Source organism: Myotis lucifugus, unplaced genomic scaffold (assembly GCF_000147115.1).
Source record: "Myotis lucifugus unplaced genomic scaffold, Myoluc2.0 scaffold_773, whole genome shotgun sequence".
Lineage (NCBI taxonomy): Eukaryota > Metazoa > Chordata > Mammalia > Chiroptera > Vespertilionidae > Myotis > Myotis lucifugus.
This window is the reverse complement of record NW_005871821.1, coordinates 107153-129621: the sequence shown is the minus strand read 5'-3', so window position 1 is coordinate 129621 and position 22469 is coordinate 107153. Positions and strand designations below refer to the sequence as shown.

At 41.9% G+C, this 22469-nt stretch overlaps 1 protein-coding gene across 1 annotated transcript; it reads right to left on the bottom strand.

The window, feature by feature from the left end:
- Nucleotides 1–648: 648 nt before the first annotated feature.
- On the bottom strand, nt 649–1650 carry LOC102425524 (olfactory receptor-like protein OLF4). Its single transcript, XM_006106154.1, has one exon. The coding sequence runs from the start codon at nt 1648–1650 to the stop codon at nt 649–651; it is 1002 nt and encodes a 333-aa protein (XP_006106216.1).
- Nucleotides 1651–22469: the final 20819 nt, after the last annotated feature.

Genomic DNA, 22469 nt, shown 5'->3' with positions numbered 1-22469 from the left:
AGGCTCTACTTCCACAGTCTGAAGATAATCATAGAATCTGATTCTGAGCCTTTTCCCCCCTGAATCTAAAGAAACACTTTATTCCTATCGTTCAAGCAATTTGTAACAAGAGTGAATAGCTCAAATTCTCTCATTTGCAAAGCTATATCTATAATCATAAATGGATTTGAGCATTGCTGATAAACTTAAATTATTTTCCTGTGAAAAATATCAGTTTAAGAAGACATACTAGTATGCTGGTAATTAAGTCAAAATGCATCAAATCATGGCATTTCCATTAATACAGATCTCACCCTGTTTTTAAACTAATAATAACTTAATAACTATCTAGGTGTGCACATTTTCAACCTGTTTATACATCATTTTTAATCATTGTAAATGCACATTACTGGGCCCTTCTGGAGTGGGACTCAGAAACTGCATTTTATTTTTAAAAAAATCTTCATTGTTGAATGTATTAGATATGTCCCCCTTTTTCACCCATTGACCCCTTCTAGCCCACCCCCGCCCCTGCCCTTACCACCTTACTGTCTGTGTCCAGGGGTTATGCATATATGCATAAAAGTTCTTTGGTTGATCTCTTCCCACCCACTCCCCTCCACTCCCCTGGGGCCTTTCCTCTGAGATTTGACAGTCTGTTCCATGCTTCTATGTCTGACTCTGAGACTTTGACCTCTGCCATCGGGGGTACGTCTTCAGTCTTAGGACTACTGGCCTGTTTGTAGTTTCCTTCACGAAGAATGTCTTCAGAGCCTGTTTTATGTCCCTGTTCCTGAGACTGTAGATGAAGGGGTTCAGCATGGGTGTGACCACAGTGTACATCACTGAGGCTGTTTCACTTGAATGTGAGCTCTGGATAGCAGCAGAGCTGAGGTACACGCCTAGCGTTGTACAATAAAATAAGGAGACAACCGAGAGGTGAGATGCACACGTAGAAAATGCTTTGTACTTCCCCTGAGCTGATGACATTCCACGTATGCAGGACACTATCTTAGAATATGAGTAAAGGATCCCCGCGAAAGGACCACCACCCAGCAGGACAGCTGCAAAATACATCACCATGTTATTAAGAAAGGTGTCAGAACAGGCAAGTTGGATAATCTGGTTGAGTTCACAGATAAAGTGGGGGATTTCCAAGTTTTCACAGAAGGACAGCCTCAAAGCCATTAAGCATTGTAACAAGGAATTCAGGATACTCGTGATCCAGCACACCAGAACCAGCAGTCCACAGAGCCGGGGGTTCATGATGACCATGTAGTGCAGGGGGTGACAGATGGCCACAAACCGGTCATAGGCCATCACTGTCAGGAGAAAGACATCCAATACTGAAAAGAGTATAAGAAAATAAATCTGCGTGATGCAACCTGCATAGGTGATGGCTTTTCTTTGTGTCTGGATGTTGACCAGCATCTTTGGGATGGTGGTGGAGGTGAAACAGATGTCTACCAAGGACAGGTTGGAGAGGAAGAAGTACATGGGTGTGTGGAGGTGGGAGTCTGAGCTGACGGCCAGGATGATGAGCAAGTTTCCCAAAACAGTGATCAGGTACATGGAGAGGAAAAGCCCAAATATGAGGGGCTGCAGTTCTGGGTCCTCGGAAAATCCCAGGAGAATAAATTCTGAAATTTGTGTACCATTCCCTGGTTGCATATGGTGGAGGTGGCTAGGAAAGAGGGAAATAATATGACTAATTCACAAAAACTTGTATTACATATTTGAAATGCTAGCATTTATATTTGTAGAGAAAGAATTAGTTTTAATATATTGTGTGTGAATCTGGTCCCCTTTTGGGAAAGCCCCTGTGCCACCTGTGATATGAAGCTTTGTATCAATCATCATTTTTCCTTAAGGTATTATGTATTCTACACAATACATAATACATAGACATTTTTCATGTATTTCAGGAATGTAAATTGAATGCTGACCATGTTTTTGGCACTGTCCAGGCTGTAAGTATAGGGTGCTGAAGAACAAAAGTTTCTACAATTCAGTGATAAAGATGATCCCTGCATCTTTGTCAGGGTGGGTGTGGAAGGCAACCAATTGGTGTGTCTCTCTCACATGGATGTTTCTCTCTCCCTCCTCTATCTCAAAATCAGTGGAAAAAATATCCTCATGTGAGGATTAACTATATATATAACATTTCAGATGGTGACAGGTTTATGAAGAAAAGGAAAGCAGGTATGAAGAAATGAATAGGGTGTTTTATTTTTCATGGGTGTTTAGGCAAGACGTACACACAAGATGTCATTTGTAAAGAGACCTCAAGTAAGAGGGAGATGCAAGGTTCTGTGGGAGAGTGTGTGCTGGGCAGAGGGAATGGCCAGGGTAAAGGTCCTGAGGAAGATGTTTGTTTTCATGTTCAGCCAAAAAAGGAAACCAGTGTTGGAGGTGAATGAGCATGAGGAAGAGGATGAGAGACGGTGTCAGACAAGTTGGGGCCTCTCTGCTACTGTTGAAACCTCAGGCACAGGGACGTCCTCATACACACTGCCTCTTGCAGTTTGGTGCAAACGTGCCCCATGGATGCAAACAGATTACCTCCTCAGTACCTTCTCTTGATCGAGTTCTGGCTCCTGTATTGGTAGAGTTACCTCAGAACATATGATCTCTAGTTTTCCTGTGTTGAGGACTGAAAACACACACACACACACACACACACACACACACACACACACACACACTATAACATGGTTATATTATTTCCATGCCTTTCTCAGACTGATTTGACAAGGTGTGGCTATAACCCAAGTTGGCCAGATCATTCACGTGTATACTGTAGAAATGGGTTCTAGCAATTCCAATTCGTACCCCTCTCACAGACAAGTAAACTTGGGCTCCATATTGGGATGGCCATTTTTCTGCTGTGTATTTAAACAAACATTTACAAAATCTGTTTATATCCTGACTATTGTAAATAATACTGCAATGAACACAGGGTGGCCATATCTTTTTGAATTAGTGTTTTTGTTTTTTTCAGATAAATACCAGATGTAGCATTGCTGGGAGTCCATTGATAAATGAATGGATAATGAATATGGTACACACACACACACACACACACACACACACACACACACCGTGGGGAAAAGTAGATTTACAGTTGTTCACATGGAAAATAATATAATAATTAAAAAGTAATAATGCAAAAATAAACTCTGTGTTCTGTGTACTCACAAGTATAAACCCACTTTTGCTCTACCCTGTATATACACTATAAAATATTACTCAGCAATAAAAAGAATGAAACCTTGCTATTTGCAACAACATGGGGCAGGCCTAGGGAGCGTTATGCTAAGTGAAATAAGTCAGACAGATAGACAAATATCATATAATTTCACTTACATGTAGAATCTTAAACGAAACAAAATAAACAACCAACCAAAACAGCACAAAAGCAAACTCATAGATACACAGAACAAACAGATGGGGGTGAGGGAATGGGTGAAAAAGGAGGTGAAGGAATGGGTGGAAAAGGTGAGGGGGAATATGAGGTACAAACTTGCAGTTATAAAATAAATAAATCAGGTATATGTAGTGTATAGCACATAGAGCGTCGGCCTGCGGACTCAAGGGTCCCGGGTTCGATTCCGGTCAAGGGCATGTACCTGGGTTGCGGGCATATCCCCAGTGGGGGATGTGCAGGAGGCAGCTAATCGATGTTTCTCTCTCATCGATGTTTCTGACTCTCTATCTCTCTCCCTTCCTCTCTGTAAAAAATCAATAAAAATATTTAAAAAAAAAAATAAAATAAAATAAATAAATCAGGTATATGTATTTTAACAACTTTGTACAGTGACAGATGGGTACTAGACTTATTGTGGTGACCACATTGTAAGTATATAAATGTTGAATCGCTATGTTGTACATTTGAAGTTAATATAATATTGTATGCTAAGCATACTTTAATAAAGAATAAACCATAAAATAATAGAATAAACCATAAAATAATAGTTGTAATTGTATAAAAATCCTGTTGAATAAACAGAGTGAGAGAAAAAGGAATGATCTAATAAGCTCAGGTGTGAGGGAGAAAAATCTTCCTTGGTTCCGGCAGCATTTGGACCCTAAACACATTCCCCGGATGCCCAGCAAAATAATAAGAGAACAAAAAGAAACTTGTCTAAGAGACAAAAAAGGTGCTATCTTTATGGTGTCACTTTACACATTGTACACCCAAAGCAAAGGGATAAACCAACACTTGATATTTTAAATATCAAGCACTGAAGACTTGTTTTTTCTGGAGCTATTTCATAATTATTTGACCAGTTCATTTTTATATGGTCTGAGGGAGGATGAGCTCCTTTCTTCCTTTTCTGAAGTGGCACCTTTTCTATTATTTCTTGGGCTGTGGGTTTTGATCTCTTTTGTGACAAACCCAGTGGGCACCCTCTGGTCCTGGTTCAGGACTTCATCCAACATGCAAAACCTCCCAGACCATGCTTTATACATCCTGCCCACACCATGGCAATTTTTACACTGAATAGCTTTCTTCATATGATTCATCCTGAGGACATTATTTTAAGCACACATTTATTTCATTATTCTCTGCCCTCACTGTTTCACTACATGATCAAAAGAGAAGCATAACCAATGGACACAGACACTAGGTGGGGTGAGGGCATGTGCTGGGTGGGTGGGGGAGGCCGGGGGGAGGTCAACAGGGGAAAAGGAGACATATGCTCCACTATTTGTCATACTTTAAACAATTAAAAAAAAGAGCAGGGACTTCACCTGCTTTGTTCACATTTTGAGTTTTTCACAAAGGTATGTGCATAGATACACACTTACATAGAAACAAAACATGGAAGGAAAGAAGGGATAATAAATCAGGTTAAAATGAGTAGTTTCAAAACAAACATAATAAACATAATTGGATGAAGAATCAAATATTAATCGAAAGAAGACAAAATTTAATGATATCAACATGGGTTAATAATTAAATTGTAAATTTAGAAGAATATAATACATAATGTTCCTAGAATGTTCTGGCACACAGCAGATGTTCAGTTACTATTCATTTAATGATTCTGGAATTAGGTCTCAATGTATATGAACATTTAACATATGGCAAAGCTTGTCTTTCAACTTAATATTTAGTATTCCTCTATGAGTTTTAAATAGTTTTTCTCATGTGAATACCCAGCATGAGAGAAGGTGCTGCAATGTATTTCTCACCAACTGCTGTTGCAAGGTACCATCTCCCTGCACTGGTCAGGGTCTTTTCAATAAATACAAAACATGTTCAAACACACCTCATCTTTTTTTAAAAATATATTTTATTGATTTTTTTACAGAGAGGAAGGGAGAGGGATAGAGAGTTAGAAACATCGATGAGAGAGATCGATCAGCTGCCTCCTGCACGCCCCCGAGTGGGGATGTGCCCGCAACCAAGATACATGCCCTTGACCGGAATCGAACCCGGGACCCTTCAGTCCACAGGCCGATGCTCTATCCACTGAGCCAAACCGGTTCGGCTCATCTTGGAAATTTAATACAAACACTCTCACTTCACAGCACTGTGCTCCACACCTAATCTCTATTTCTTTCTCCCAGAACAGTAGAGCTCCTCAGAGTTCTGTTTTCATTTTACTGCAATCATTTTGTGCATCTCACTCATTCTACAGTGTCATCCAACTGGACTCCCATTCCCACCACCTAATTGTCAACTATGGGCCCTGTATTGCAGATTCAAAGAGAAACATCCTTATTAACATATTAAGTAAATTAACAGATCCAGAGACAGAGAAACAGCGATCAGACTGTCAATTCCAGAGGGAAAGTAAGGGAGGGTGTGGGTAAGGGGGAGAGATCAACCAAAGGACCTGTATGCATACATATAAGCCAAACCAATGGACACAGACAACAGGGGAATGAGAGCATGAGTGGGGGGTAGAGGTTGGGGGTTAATGGGGGGATGAGGACACATTTGTATTACCTTAACAAATAAAGAAATTAAAGATAAAAAAGAACAAAAGCTTCCAGAAAAAAAATAAAAAATCTTATAATAATATAAAACAATAATAAAAGAATAAATTAGTTACTTAACCAAGTGTACAAACAGAGATATCTGGTCTCTGGGCTGGGCTGATTAGGGTCACAGTGACTCAGGTAAAAGTTATGAGGTTCCATCCTGTCTGACCCTTTCCTGATGTACCTAGTGGGCTCTCAGACTCACCTGGATGGGTCTCTGAGAGGAAGCGTCCGTGTGGAAGTCTGAATTGCTCCCTGGATGGCTGATGATGAGACTGAGGTTCTGTCCCCACACGAAACAGCAGGAAGGAGTGAAGCATCAGTTCCTGAACCAGCTTAGCAGTCAAAAGCAACAGCCATGTGCTGTCCCCCAGCGTTGTACAGCTGAGGACTACACAGAGGAGATATTTACAGCTCTATCTATACCTACTCATCAGGCACATTTCCCTTGTGTTTTTCCAACTTCTAAGCACATGATTTCTCTGTGGACCTGTGGAATAAACAGAAAGGAAATTTTTCCTAATGATTCTCTAATCCCAAGGGACCAGGTTAGAAGTCAAGTAAATTTAGTTTTTATTTTCCCTTGTCCTTGATTTTCTTGCTTCCCATAGATCTGACCTCCTACTCTGAGTTACCCCAAAGCTGAGTTAACATTATCCCCAATGTCTGAGGCCAAGAAACCTGTCAGGACCAAGTGTCTTTGTTCTCCAGCACTGATCTGTGGTGGGGACACAGCCCTGATGTCTCCAGAGAATTGCTATCTTCCTCTCCAACAAGGGGAGAGCTGTGTTCTTTTGCTAGATAATTGCAATTCTGACTCCACAGTCTTTGGCTTCAGGACACATTTGTCAAAAATGATGAAAGATTTTGTACTTATTTCACAAGTTAAGAGCTGTCATTAAGTCCCTCGTTATAAAATATACTAGAGGCCAAGTGCATGGATTGTGCACGCTGGCTGGGCTGGGGGGGGGGAGTGTATATCAGCTTGGACTGCGCCCTCTCACAATCCAGAACCCTTCGGGGGATGTCCGACTGCCGGTTTAGGCCCGATCCCCCTGGCCTGCGGGGATCAGGCCTAAACCAGCAGTTTAACATCCCCCGAGGGATGTAGCAGTGCGCCAAGTGTCAGGCAGCCAGGGAGGACCCCTAACCAGCGCCATGCCACTCATGCTCATCCTGGCCCACTGTGCCTGCCACTGTCGCTCGGAGTTGGGAGAGGCAAGCCAGCTGTGAGCCTGGCTTCTGGCTAAGCGGCACTTCCCCTGTGGGAGCACATTGACCACAATGGGGCAGCTTCTGTGTTGAGCGTCTGCTCCTCGTGGTCAGTGCACATCATAGTGACTGGTGGACCGGTCATAACGGTCACTTAGGCTTTTATGTATACAGTGGGGCCTTGACTTACGAGTGTCCTGACTAATGAGTTTTTCGAGATACGAGCCGTCTCTCGGCCGAGTTTTTGCTTTGAGTTGCGAGCTAAAATTCGGGTTACGAGCCAGCTTCAGATACCCCACCGCTAGTTGGCACAGCGAACATCACAGTGAACGCCACAACATCAGCCCAGCATCATGTATCTCATTCATTCACTTTTTGATTTGACATACGAGTAATTTGACTTACTAGCTCCGTCACGGAACGAATTAAACTCGTAAGTCAAGGCCCCACTGTATATAGATGTTAATTATGAGATATATGTTGATATTCTGTGCCACATAACCTGCGCTTAGCATCTTATAAGCATCATTCTATTTAATTTTTGAAAAATCCACTCTATAAGATAGTTCTATTATGAACTCTATCCCCCTTTGCAGAAATGGGGCTTGAAAGGGTTTAGTGATCTGCTCAAAGTTACAAGATGAGTAAGGATGGGCCTCGATTGGAATCTGTCACGTTGCTTTCAGTTTTCAAACTCTGGGCCAGTGATTCTCAACCTGAGATGATTTTGCCCTAGGGGATATTTGTCAATGTCTGGAGGGAGGCCGCTGAACACCTATAGTAGCCAACACAAATGTTATATTGGAAATTCAGTGAGCTAAACAGAAGTTGCTGTAATCAGAGAGCCGAACTTGGAGTCTTTATTTGAAAAGCTGGTGGACTTGGGTCTCTCAAATTCTCATGACCCTGAATGAACTTAGGGGTTAGCTTATAAAAGCAAAAAACTCCATGTGCTGGGAAGGGGGCAGTGTGCTTAGCAGATACCTTGCAGAAAGCTTGTAGCCTTGAGCACAGCTCAGATAACCAGAAGACACCTGGTATGGGAGGAACCAAAGACTGACCAGATCCCATCGCTGGCACAGTGGCTTGCAGGACCAGATAATTAAGAGGCTAAGAAGAATGTGCATTAGGTTACTGGCACAGAATCAGATTGCTAGCCCCTCCCCCCAAATGTCTTATTTTCCCCATTATTCGAACAAGTGTTCTTACAGAAGCTAGAAATAGCAGAGTTACTTCTATCAGGGAGGCTGTCTGGCTTAGTTACTTCCTGGAATTAATAGAACAAAGGACCATCTGTGTTTCGTGGAAAATTTTAAATGGCCGTTCTTACAAAATGGAGGTTGCAGGAACCAGATGGAGTGCCTATGGTTCAGATGGAGGGCGAGGGACAGGATGGAGTCAGTCCTTTCAAGGCCTATTGTTCACAAATACTAGTAGTTATCCTGCCTCAATTGTCAAGTGAAAGGTGAAAACCTAGTGAGACCAGCACTTCCAAAACTTCAATGTGTTATGAATCACTCAGGATTCTAGTTCCTTTGCAGATGTGGGTGGGCCCAGAGATTCTGAAAATCAATGTCTCCCAGGAGGTGTTGATGCTGCTGGTCCTGGTCTGAGGACCACTCTGTGACCACCAAGGTTGTGGCTCTGTGTCAGAGTCAAGTTGTAGGTCTTCTGAACCAAAACTTTATTTCTGTGTAGTTAAAAAAATGCTTTTATTGATTTTTAGAAAGAGGTGAAGGGAGAAGGATAGATAGAAACATTGATGAGAGACAAACATCAGTGATCAGCTGCCTACTGCATGCACTCACTGGGGATGGAGCCTATAACCTGAGCATGTGCCCTGACCAGGAATAGAACCATGACCTCTTGGTTCCTGGGTCAATGCTCAACCACTGAGCAACACTGGCTGGGCTATTTCTATGTAATTTGAATGAATAGTATATTTACTTATTCCAGAAGCTGTTATAAATTCTGTGTTTGGTTCTTTTATATAAAGGTCCTTGAACAACATCAAATAAGCTTCTGAGAAAGGCGTTGTCCATTTTAAAAATAAAGGCCCTGGAGTGACATCCAACAATGTATTTTTGACAAAGACTGTGTAGCAGATAAATAGGAGCCTCCAAAAGATGCCTGCACCCAATCCCAGAAACTGAAAATATTTTTATACTAAAGGGGGGGGCATTAAGGTGTAGATGCAATATTTTGCTAATCAGCTGACTTTTACAAAATGTTTATATCTTTAATGTCCACATTTAATCCCTGCAGAGAGAACAACAATAGTACAATGATCTCCCCTTTAGATTAGAAATTGGAACATAATTATGCAGATGGGACTAATGTAATCACCACGGTCCTAGAATGCAGAAGAAAAAGGAAAAATGGTTGGAATCAGAAGGATTTTTGGAGATGGTCTGCACTGCTGTCTGTGGAGATGGAGAAGGGGCCATGAGCCAAAGAATGCTTGTGGCCTTGAGAACCTGGGAAAGAAGAGGAAACAGATTCTCTCCTGGAGCCTGCAGAGGGAACTGGCCCTGCAGACAACTTGATTTTAGTCCATTGAGACTAGTTTCAGACTTCCGACCTCCAAAACAATAAGAGCATAAATGTGTTGCTTTTATGCCACCGAGTTCAGTTCAACAGCCACAGGAATGTAACACAGATATTTATCCAATTTTTTTATTTTTTAAAAATATATTTTTATTGATTTCAGAAAGGAAAGGGAGAGAGAGATAGAAACATCAATGATGAGAGAGAATCATTGATTGGCTGCCTCATGCATGCCCCACACTGGGGATCGAGCCTGCAACCTGGGCATGTGCCCTGATCGGGAATTGAACCTTGACCTCCTGGTTCATAGTGATATGAAATTTTTGGACTGGAACCCAGATTCTTTGTCCACTGGAATGGAAGAATGAATCCACAGAGAGAAAGTGGTATAGCAATGGTGGAAATTTGTTGAAGAATAAGTACAGACTCCCACATGGGGAGAGGGAAAGAGTCCTTCAGAATGGACTGCCATGCAGGGAGGGGGAAAGAGTCCCACTGAGTTCCTTTTCCCTATGGCTTATAAAGGCTGCAGATCCTGGTGCCTTGATATCCCCTCTGATTGGTCATCACTATTCCCTTAGACTTGTTACTATAGTAACTCGTGGACTCAAAGGTTGAGTCTCACATGGGACATGTGAGGTTCTCCCCCATCTCCTTCCCTATTGTTTTCCTATTCCCTTTGAGCTTTCTTCTTCTCCTTCTGAGTGAAGGGCTTCCTTCTCTTTATTTTGTAAATATAGACCTTTTGCTCATTCTATGGAAATGTACTTGTTGCAGCTTTCCAGCTCCCCGATTCTATGGAAATATACCTTCTGCTGCTATGCATCCCTGTGCTTTCTCCATGGTACCCCTAATTTCTAAAATTTCTAATATTTCCTAAACCTGTCCTATTTTATCCCCCAAATACCTGTTTCAATAGGTCCACGCTCAACCACTGAGCCACGCCGGCAGGGCCCAACTTTTTTTTTTCTGGAGGAAACAGAATATTAGCTTCTCAATTCACTTAGCTTCCCTTGGCTAAGGATATTTTGTGTTAAAATCTAAACTTAAGTAGAAGTAAAATATCTAAAGTCAATTTGGAGATTATGCCCTATTAGCTGGTACAGTGAATTCCCTATAGTGTCTTTGTGCCGGAATTTCTACATTCCTTTATTTCACTTCAATTCAACCATTTCTTCTTTTAATTTCTATTCTACCTAAATTTCTCACAAATTTTGTTTCAACATAAAATATGGGATTATTAACGAGTCTTTGTATATATGGGTGTGAGTGCACTTATTTTAATTATCTACAAATGCACACATGTATACACATAGATATAGTTCTTACTTGTAAGAGAGTACATGGACTTAACAGGTACTTCCAAACATTTCATGTATTTCTAACAACATTCATCTGAATTACGTTTATTACCCCACTACCATCACAAATAAGGTCAAGAGGCTCAGGGTGATTCATTGTTTACAGTTATATACCAAAGCAATGAAAGCTTTTGTGGACTTTGTTGGAATTATACAGACACAGACCCATGCAGTATGCATATGCATTCTTAATGTTTGCATGGCTCTTTTAATTCAGCAAATTTTGTACTTTATTTTTAATATTGGTTCGTAATATGCTTTTAAAATTCTTTTAAAAATCTTTATTGTTGGGAGAACCAAGATGGCGGCATAGGTTAACGCCGGAGTTTGCTGCCTCGAACAACCACTTCAAAAATACAACTAAAAGATGGAACGGACATCACCCAGAACCACAGGAAGGCTGGCTGAGGAGAGATTCTACAACTAGAAGGAAAGAGAAATCCATACCGAGACTCAGAGAAGCCACAGTGCAGAGGTGAAATACTAAGGTGCGGAGTGCATGTGGAGTGGGCCGGCGGCGGAGTGCGCGGTTGCTGTTTTCAATCGGGAGGGAGTTTCAGACTCTGAGCTCCAGATCCGGGTGTGTCTCTAGGGACCCAGACTCAAATGGGAGAAGCAGGAAGGCAGCTTTCTCTCCGAGGTTTGCAGCGGTTGCAGAGCTGCTGGGGACGGAACTGAGAGCAGCCATAACTGCTCGCTTGCCCGCCCTGTAGATCCCCTGGGACCCGACCTGCCCAAGCCCTGCACAGAGGCATTTGCCGGATTGCCTCAGGCAAAGGCTAGATTAGCACCGCCCTAGAGATTCAGCACAGAAGCTCTCCCACTGCAGACACAGCTGACTCTCATAGCCAGTTAGCCTGGAGGTCAATTCACCCCTAGTATTGCCGACAACAATTAAGGCTTAACTACAACAAGACTTCGCACAAAGACCACAAGGTGGTGCACCAAGAAAGCATAAAAAATGCGGAGACAAAGAAACATGACAGAAATGAAGGATATAGAGCTAAAAAACGCACTTTTGAGGGCTTTCAATAATTTGCTAGAAACTGCCGATAAACTTGATGAGATCCTCAAGAAATCTAATGAGACCCTCGATGTTGTGATAAAGAACCAACTAGAAATTAAGCATACACTGACTGAAATAAAGAATATTATACAGACACCCAACAGCAGACCAGAGGAGTGCAAGAATCAAGTCAAAGATTTGAAATGCGAAGAAGCAAAAAACACCCAAATGGAAAAGCAAAAAGAAAAAAGAATCAGAAAATATGAAGATAGTGTAAGGAGCCTCTGGGACAGTTTCAAACGCACCAACATCAGAATTATAGGGGTACCAGAAGATGAGAGACAGCAAGATATTGAAAACCTATTTGAAGAAATAATGACAGAAAACTTCCCCCACCTGGTGAAAGAAATGGACTTACAGGTCCAAGAAGCGCAGAGAACCCCAAACAAAAGGAATCCAAAGAGGACCACACCAAGACACATCATCATTAAAATGCCAAGAGCAAAAGACAAAGAGACTCTTAAAAGCAGCAAGAGAAAGAGACTCAATTACCTACAAGGGAATACCCATACGACTGTCAGCTGATTTCTCAACAGAAACTTTGCAGGCCAGAAGGGAATGGCAAGAAATATTCAAAGTGCTGAATACCAAGAACCTACAACCAAGATTACTTTATCCAGCAAAGCTATCATTCAGAATTGAAGGTCAGATAAAGAGCTTCACAGATAAGGAAAAGCTAAAGGAGTTTGTCACCACTAAACCAGTATTATATGAAATGCTGAAAGGTATCCTTTAAGAAGAGGAAGAAGAAGAAAAAGGTAAAGATACAAATTATGAACAACAAACATGAATCTATCAACAAGTGAATCTAAGAATCAAGTGAATAAATAATCTGATGTACAGAATGAACTGGTGATTATAATAGAATCAGGGACATAGAAAGGGAATGGACTGACTATTCTTGGGGGGGAAAGGGGAGTGGGAGATGCGGGTAGAGCCTGGACAAAAATTGTGCACCTATGGATGAGGACAGTTGGTGGGGAGTGAGGACGGAGGGTGGGGCGGGAACTGGGAGGAGGGGAGTTATGGGGGGAAAAAAAAGAGGAACAAATGTAATCTGAACAATAAAGATTTAATTAGAAAAATAAAAAAAATCTTTATTGTTGAAAGTATTACAGATGGCCCCTTTTTTCCCCTTTGAACCCTATCTAGCCTGCACCTTCCCTCTGCCCCAGGCATTCACCACACTATTGTGTAGGTCCATGTGTTAGAAATAAGGTGAGCCCCCTAAGTCAGGGGTCCTGGTAGAACACAAAACATACGTGGGAGCCAGGCAGCAAGGCAAACATCTTTCCTTCTACATAGAAGGGTGAGCACACATGGTCTGGAAGTGCACGGACACCGAGCAGATGGGCTGCTTTGGTTTATAATCCCTGAGGCATGTCACCTGTCCTTTGTTCTTGATTGGAGCTCAGGTGCACAGTCTTTCGTGATTGGCTAATTCATAGGGAGGGGTTGGCCTTTGCTGTTTCAAGATGGCGGCCCCAGGGGAGCTGCAAGCCAGGTTTCCAACATGGCGGCTGCCAAGTCCCGCCATCCAAAATGGCTGCTGTAGAACTGTTCTTTGACAGAAAAGATGATTTGTTTATTCTCACTCATGGGTTTTGCATATATTCATACAAGGTCTTTGGTTAATCTCATTCCTTTTACCCATCGACCTCTGCCTTCTCTCTGAGATTTGACAGTCTGTTTCATGTCCCTGGCAGTTTTTTGATTACTGCTTCAATTTCCTCCATAGTTATCGGCCTATTCAGATTTTTTGATTCCTTCTGGTTGAGTTTTGTAAGGTTGAATTTTTCTAGGAATATGTCCATTTCTTCTAGGTTGACCAGTTTTTTGGAGTAGAGTTGCTCATAGTATTTTTTTATGAGTCTTTGTATTTCTGTGGGATCTGTTGTTATTTCACCTCTTTTGTTTCTGATTTTTTTATTTGGATTTTCTCTCTTTGCTTCTTGGTCAGTCTAGCTAGAGGTTAATCAATCTTGTTTATGCTTTCATATAACCAGCTCTTGGTTTTATTGATCTTTTGTATTGATTTTTTTGGTCTCTATGTCATTTATTTCCGCTCTGATTTTATTTCCTTCCTTCTGCTCACACCAGGCTTTTCTTGTTGCTCTCTTTCTAGTTCTTCAAGTTGCAGAGTTAGATCGTTTATTATCAGTTTTTCTTGTTTTTTGAGGTAGGCCTGTAATGCTATGAACTTCCCTCTCAAGAATGCTTTCACTGTGTCCCAAAGATTTTGGATTGCTGTGTTTTCATTGTCATCTGTTTCCAGGATGTTTTTTATTTCTTCTTTGATCTCTTTGGTAACCTACTCATTGTTTAATAGTATGCTATTCAGCCTCCAATGTTTGAATTTTTGTGATGTTTTTACTGTAGTGACTTCTGATTTTATGCCATTGTGATCTGAGAGATGCTTGATATGATTTCAATCTTCTTGAATTTGGAGAGACTTTGCTTGAGTCCCAATATGTTGTCTATCTTTGAAAATGTCCCATGTGCACTTGAGAAGAATGAATGTATATTCTGTAGTTTTGGGGTGGAATGTTCTGAAGATGTTGATTAAGTCCACCTGCTCTAGTGAGTCATTTATGATTGAGGTTTCTTTGCTAATTTTTTTGTGTAGAGGATTTATCCAGTGATGTTAATGGGGTATTAAAGTCTCCTACTATGATTGTGTTGCTGTCAATCTCTTCCATGATATCTTCCAGAAGTTTTATTTATATATTTGGGTGCTCCCGCTTTGGGTGCATAAATGTTTACCAGAGTTATATCCTCTTGTTGTATTGATCCCTTTAGAATTATGAAATGGCCTTCCTTGTCTCTTGTTATGGTCTTCACATTGAGGTTTATTTTGTCAGATATAAGTATTGCTACTCCAGCTTTTTTTTCATTACCATTTGCCTGATAGATATTTTTCCATCCCTTCACTTTCAGTCTGTCAGTCCCTTGTTCTGAGGTGGGTCTCCTATAGACAGCATATATATGGGTCATGTTTTCTTATCCATGCAGTCACTCAATGTCTTTTGATTGGAGCATTTAATCCATTCATTTCATGTTATCATTGATAGGTACTCGTTTGTAGCCATTTCTGTACTTTATGCCTGTGTTCTTTCCTCCCTTTCTATTTATTCTTTTTAAGTATTCCCTTTAATATTTCTTGCATCATTGGCTTGGTAGTGATAAACTCCCTTAGCCTTTTTTTGTCTGTGAAGCTCCTGATTTCCACTTCAATTTTGATTGATAGTCTTGCTGGATAGAGTATTCTTGGATTCAGTCCTTTGCTTTGCATCACTTTGTATACTTCATTCCATTCCCTTCTAGCTTGATGTGTTTCTGGTGAGAAATCATTTGATAATCTGATGGGGGATCCTCTGAAGGTAACTCTCTGTCTCTCTCTTGCAGCCTTTAAGATTCTCTCTTTGTCGTTAACATTTGCCATTGTAATTATTTCGTACTGTGGTGTGGGTCTTTTGGGATTCATCTTCCTTGGGACTCTCTGTACTTGTGTAACTTTTTTCTTCCTCATATCAGGGAATTTTTCTGTCATTGTTTCTTCAAATAGATTTTCTAGTCCTTGCTGTTCTTCTTGTCCTTCTGGCACCCCTATTATATGTACATTACTTTGTTTTGTGTTGTCTCAAAGCTCCGTTATGCTCTCCTCCTGCTTTTTAATTTTTTTCTCCAGTTGCTGTTCAGATTGCGCTTATTTCTCTACCTTATCTTCTAACTCACTAATTCTGTGCTCTGCTTCATCTAGTCTACTGTTGAAACCTTCCATCGGTGTTTTTTATTGTAGTTATATCATTTTTGATTTCTTCCTTATTTTTGATTAGGTTGTTGATTTTCTCGTCCATCTGGTTTATGAACTGTATGACCATTACTCTGAATTCTTTTTCTGTCATGTTGCATGCCTACCTTTCACTTATTTCCTTTCTTGGTGATTCCTGTTTTTCTTTCCCTGGGGATTGTTTTGTTGTCTCCCTATTCCAACTATCACCAAAAGGTCCAATCACTGAGCTGTGGGTGCTTGGGCCGTGTGCAGTGGGACCTTTGCGCCACCTAGGTGTCACTGAAGAGCTCTGACTCAAAGACGTGTGGCTGCTGTGGGTCTGTGGGAGCCACGCCTACCCAGGATCAGAGTCACCAGTGCTCAGTGCGGCCTTATGCGTGCACCTAGAATCATGGACTCTGCTTGTGCCGGGCTGAAAAAGTGACCCCGCTGGTGTTTGCCGAAAATCAGTATCTCCTAGTGCAGGGGTAGGCAACCCCTGGCACGCGTGCCAAACATGGCACGCCAGTAACTTTTGCTGGCACATGAAACCCTCTCTTATAATCTTCCATTGACAATTTTTGTCTTAATATCAACTTTTTTATTTTTCAGATAAATTCAGTGTAGGTGCATCTTAGATAAATAAATAATTTTACATAACAAGTTATCTTAAAGACCATAGACATGGATTGATGAGAGAGAGGAAGAGCAATTTCTATGCCTCTGCCTTAACTCTCCCTGCCTTCCTAGATCTGACCAGTGTTTTGGTTTCAGCCTCAGACAGCATGAAACTGGAGGAACTAAACTTACAAATGTTTTCATGGATAGACATGGCTGACTTTGAAATGCAGTTGATTGAATTTCAGAGTAGCTCAATTTGGAAGCAGAAATTTATTGACCTTAGAGTTGACTTGGAAAACATTGAAAAAAAGTGATTAGAGACAGGAGTACCAGAGAGAAGTGTCGAAAACGAACTATTGAGGACTTGGAATGCCATTCCAGAAAATATTTTTTGTTTAAAAAACTTTGCAACAGCATTACTCTCCATGTTTTCATCCACATACGCTTGTGAATCTTTGTTCTCAATGATGAATTTTTTAAAATTAAATCTTTATTGTTCAGATTATTACAGTTGTTCCTCTTTTTTCCCCCCATAGCTCCCCTCCACCCGGTTCCCACCCCACCCTCTGCCCTTACCCCTCCTCTGCACTGTCCTCATCCATAGGTGTACAATTTTTGTCCAGTCTCTTCCTGCACCCCCACACCCCTTCCCCCCTAGGATTGTCAGTCCACTCCCTTTCTATGCCCCTGATTCTATTATATTCACCAGTTTATTCTGTTCATCAGATATTTTATTCACTTGATTTTTAGATTCACTTGTTGATAGATATGTACTTGTTGTTCATATTTTTTATCTTTACCTTTTTCTTCTTCTTCCTCTTCTTAAAGGATACCTTTCAGCATTTCATATAATACTGGTTTGGTGGTGATGAACTCCTTTAGCTTTTTCTTATCTGTGAAGCTCTTTATCTGACCTTCCATTCTGAATGATAGCTTTGCTGGGTAAAGTAATTTTGGTTGTAGGTTCTTGCTATTCATCATTTTGAATATTTCTTGCCACTCCCTTCTGGCCTGCATAGTTTCTGTTGAGAAATCAGCTGACAGTCATATGGGTACTCCCTTGTAGGTAACTAACTGTTTTTCTCTTGCTGCTTTTAATATTCTCTCTTTGTCTTTTGCTCTTGGCATTTTAATTATGATGTGTCTTGGTGTAGTCCTCTTTGGATTCCTTTTGTTTGGGGTTCTCTGGGCTTCCTGGACTTGTAAGTCTATTTCTTTCACCAGGTAGGGGAAGTTTTCTGTCATTATTTCCTCAAATAGGTTTTCAAGATCTTGCTCTTTCTCTTCTTCTGGCACACCTAAAATTTGGATGTTGGTTCGCTTGAAGTTGTCCCAGAGGCTCCTTACACTATCTTCATATTTTTGGGTTCTTTTTTCTTTTTGCTTTTCCAGTTGGGTGTTTTTTACTTCTTCGTATTTTAAATCTTTGACTTGATTCTTGGGATCCTCTAGTCTGCTGTTGGATCTCTGCATAATATCCTTTATTTCAGTCAGTGTATGCTTAATTTCTATTTGGTCCTTTTTCACAACCTCGAGGGTCTCACTAAATTTATCAGCGGTTTCTAGAAAATTCTTGAAAAACCTTAAAAGTTTGGTTTTGAACTCTATATCCAGTAGTTTGCTTTCCTTCATTTCTGTCATTTGTGACCTGTTTCTTTGTCTTCACATTTTGGCTGCTTCCCTGTGTTGATAGAGTGGCTTTCTGTGCTAAGTGTCCTATAGGGCCCAGTAGCTCAGCCTCCCCAATTACCTGAGGTGGACACTCTTGGTGCACCCCTTTGTGGACTTTGTGCACAGTCTTGTAGTTAAGCCTTAATTGTTGCAGGAATCACTGGGAGGAATTGACCTCCAGGCCAATTGGCTGTGAGAATCAGCTGTGTCTACGGTGGGAGAACTTCTGTGCTGGAGACACCCTTATGGGGCAAGACTTGCTTCAGTGGGGCTTTGGTGCTCACTGAGTCTGCCCTCTGAGTGTGTCCCTTAAGGATCTGAGGAGTTGTAATCTGGATGGTCCCACTCTGACCACTGGGTACACTGGCACTTGGATCTCTAAGGAGGTGCTAATTTAGCCTTTGCCTGAGGCTACCCAGCAGGAGCTATGGAAAGATCTGCAGATTCCTCTTCTTTGTTTGGGGTTTGGAGGTGCCCAGATGAGGCCCAGCTGTGAAGCAATGCAAGCTGCTGTGGAGCCTTGGGCCTTCTATTTAATGTTCTGGGTCTGTCTGACCCAGCTGCAGTTTGTTAGGTAAGTTTAGATTGCAAAGGGCCAGGTCATTCATATTCAAAAGGCTCTGAGCACAGCTTGGTTGGGGCAGGGTTGCAGGGAATCAACAGTGTGGAGCAAACAGCTATGGCTGATCCTCAGTCCTCCCTTAAGAGGCCTCAGGTCTCAGTGTCTCATAGTAATCGCTGCAATCACCTCTGAGAGAAAGCCGCCCTCGAGTTCTGCCCGCTGCCAGACAGTCCAGTTTCTCCCAGTGTGAGTCTGGGTCCCCAGAGACTAGGCCAGAACTGGAGTTCAGAGCGGGAGCGTGTTTCTCCCTCTCAATTGAAAAAGACAACCACGTCCTCAGTTGCCAGCCCTTTCCGTGCACACCTCCGTACCTCTGCACTTTACTTCTGCACCTCCTCTGAGTCTCAGTGTGCTTTTCTCTTTCCTTCTAGTTGTAGAATTTCCACTCAGCCAGCCTTCCAGTGGTTCTGGATGATGTCCGTTTTGTCTTTTAGTTGTATTTTTGAAGTGGTTGTGCGAGGCAGCAATTTCCGGTGTTTACCTATGCCGCCACCTTGGTTTCTCTGTGATGAATTTTGTTAAGTTTCGTAATAGGAGTAGCCTGTCAGATGAAAGTAGTAGCTCGTGCATATCTATGAAGTTCACGAAATATAAACCTGATATAAAATCTCTGTCATCAGTGATGCAGCAGCAAAAGTCCCACTGATAATATCAAACGGAGTCATAAAGTTTTGTCGGACTATCAATGTACATGTATACATTAAAAAATAAATGTATTTTTCATCATCATATACTTGGTTTTTGTTGCTTGAATGAATTTCATTATTTCTTCAAGGTTCTTCACATACATACACCTTAAGAGATATCAAATAGGAGTAACATGTTCTCAAAAAATTAGGGTTGGCACGTAGAAGAATTTTGAGTCAGAGATTTTGCTGGTTTTGGCACGCACTCACAAAAAGATTGCCCACCCCTGCCCTAGTGCAGGCCAGGAGTCAGTGTCCCCTTGTTCCCATGCTGAGAATTGAGTATCGGAGTCTCTGTTGCTTGGTGCGGCCTCGTGCCGAGAATCAGGGTCCCTGTGTGCGCACGCGCCGGGAGTTGGAGTCACTGGCTCTTAGTGTGCGTGCACTGGGAATCAGGGATCCTGTGCACAGGTGATCAGAAACAGAGTCAAGTCACTGGTGCTCAGTGCTGCCTCTTGCACGGAGAGTCAGGGTCCCCGGTCTGCTTAGGGGACCAGGTTGCCGAGTCGCCCTGTGTTGGCGGGAGGTCTACTCCTGTACTTCGGGAAACCGACTTCTGTGTGCGGTAGCCCAGATAAAGTCAGGTGGCACAGCCTCCCTGTGTTGGTGTGGGGGATCATGCGGGTGCATGCTGCAGGAAGCAGACTCCCTGTGACCATGTGCCCAGGCTCAAATTCAGGTAGCGCACCTTCCCTGTATAAGAAGGATGCCTGCTTGCACAGAGTGGATGTAGCAGTTCCTATGCCACTGCCTGGTATGACAGCCCCCTGGAAGACCTGCAGAATTTAACTCTCTCTCTCTCTCTCTCTCTCTCTCTCTCTCTCTCTCTCTCTCACCATACATGTCTACACACATCTCTTTTGCTCCCTCACTCTCTCACACATTCTCCCTCCCCACCTTCTTGCTGGTCACCATCTTTCTCCCATTTTTATTCTTTATGCTGGTGTTCCTTTTTCCCTTCCTATTTCTTTCTTTCTTTCTTTCTTTTTTTTTTTTACAGCAAACCCTTTAGCAATTCTTGTATTGCTGGTTTCGTGGTAATAAACTCCCTGAGTCCTTTTTTGTCTGTGAAGCTCCTGATTTCACCCTCAACTTTGATTGATAGCCTTGCTGGGTACAGTGTTCTTGGATTCAGGCCCTTGCTTTCCATGACTTTATATATTTCATTCCATTCCCTTCTGGCCTGATGTATTTCTGTTGAGAAATCAGTCAATAGTCTCATGGGAGACCCTTGTAGGTAACTTTCTGTCTCTCTCTGGTAGTCTTTAAGATTCTTACTTTGTCGTTGGTGTTTGCTAATTTAATTATAATGTGCCTTGGGGTTCATCTTGTTAGGGACTCTGTGAGCTTCTTGGACTTGTGTGAGTTTTTTCTTCCAAAATCAGGGAAGTTTTCTGCCATTATTTCTTCAAACAGGTTTTCTATTCTTTGCTCAGTTTCCTCTCCTTCTGGCATCCATATTCTGTGGATGTTGTTTCATTTCGTGTTGTCCCAAAATTTCCTTAGGCCAGTGGTCAGCAAACAGCAGCTCGGGAACCACATACGGCTCTTTGGCCCCTTGAGTGTGGCTCTTCCTAAGCCTTAGGAGCACCCTAATTAAGTACATAACAGTGTACCTACCTATATAGTTTAAGTTTAAAAAATTTGGCTCTCAAAAGAAATTTCAATCGTTGTACTGTTGATATTTGGCTCTGTTGACTAATGAGTTTGCTGACCACTGCCTTAGGCTCTCCTCCTGTTTTTTAAGTTTTTTTTTCTAGATGCTGCTCTGCTTGGATACTTTTTTCTACTTTGTCTTCTAGCTCACTGATGCGGTCCTCTGCTTCTTCTAGGCTACTGTTGATGCTTTCTATTGAGTTATTTATTGCAGTGATGTCATTTTTCACGTCTTCTTGGTTCTTCTTCATTTCCTCTTGGTTCTTACACATATTATTGAATTTGTCTTCCAACATTTTCAGCGACCTTATGACCATTTCTCTGAATTCTTTGTCTGACATATTGCTTGCCTCCATTTCTTTTACTTCTTTTCTGGTGATGACTCCTTTTCTTTCATATGCGGGCTGTTTCTTTGTCTCCCCATGATCTCTCTTCTCTCGGTGTCTGGTTATGTAGCTCTCTCTCTCCTGCATTGACTCTCTCTAAGCCATCGATCTCTGACCTATATGTCCATGGATTTCCTCACCAGCTGTTTTTAATTTGCCAATTTCAGGTGGATATAATTCAATTCAGCTGTTCCTTCTCTCTGCTCTGTGAGAAGGTGCAGGGCTCATCTGCATATTCGGCACCACTTTGTCTCTCCCTGGACAAAATTTTTAGGTGCCCACAGTTGGGGAGGCTGGAGTCTCAGTGTTTGTGGGTTCATAGCTGAGTCAGCAAGTCCCTGGGTGTTGTGGATGTAGGGTCCCAGGACATATCTGAGGTCTCCCTGGTTGAAGGTAAGGCTAGGCTTCCCATCACAGCTGCTCTCCCCTTCAAGATGGCACGGTCTCTGTGGCAGAGCCGGCCACTCTGGGAGAGATTTCAGCAGTAGTAGAGGCTGCCTGGGCAAGGGAACCTGGTCCGCCAGTCCCCAACAGTCCTATGGAATACAACTGTCCCTCACTCACAAATATAGGCACTCCCCGCATGTTCACGCACTCTCCTTTCGGTCTCTCACTCACACACTCTCTTGCAGCCTGCTGTCCCGTCAGCAGCCACCTTGGATATCTGGATAATTCTTTTAGTAAAAAAACCCACAAACAACATTTGGTACAATATTTGTCACTCTAGAAAAATTATTCTAAAAAACAAATGTTTTCTCATTATGTAAATGGCCATGTTGGAAATAAATTTGGGAAGCTAAAAAAACAACAAAGGGGAAAACTGTGGGATATAAGAGAAAGAAGAAAGTTTAATAAAGTGAGTTACTAAAATTGAATACAGAAGTTAAGGTCAAAGA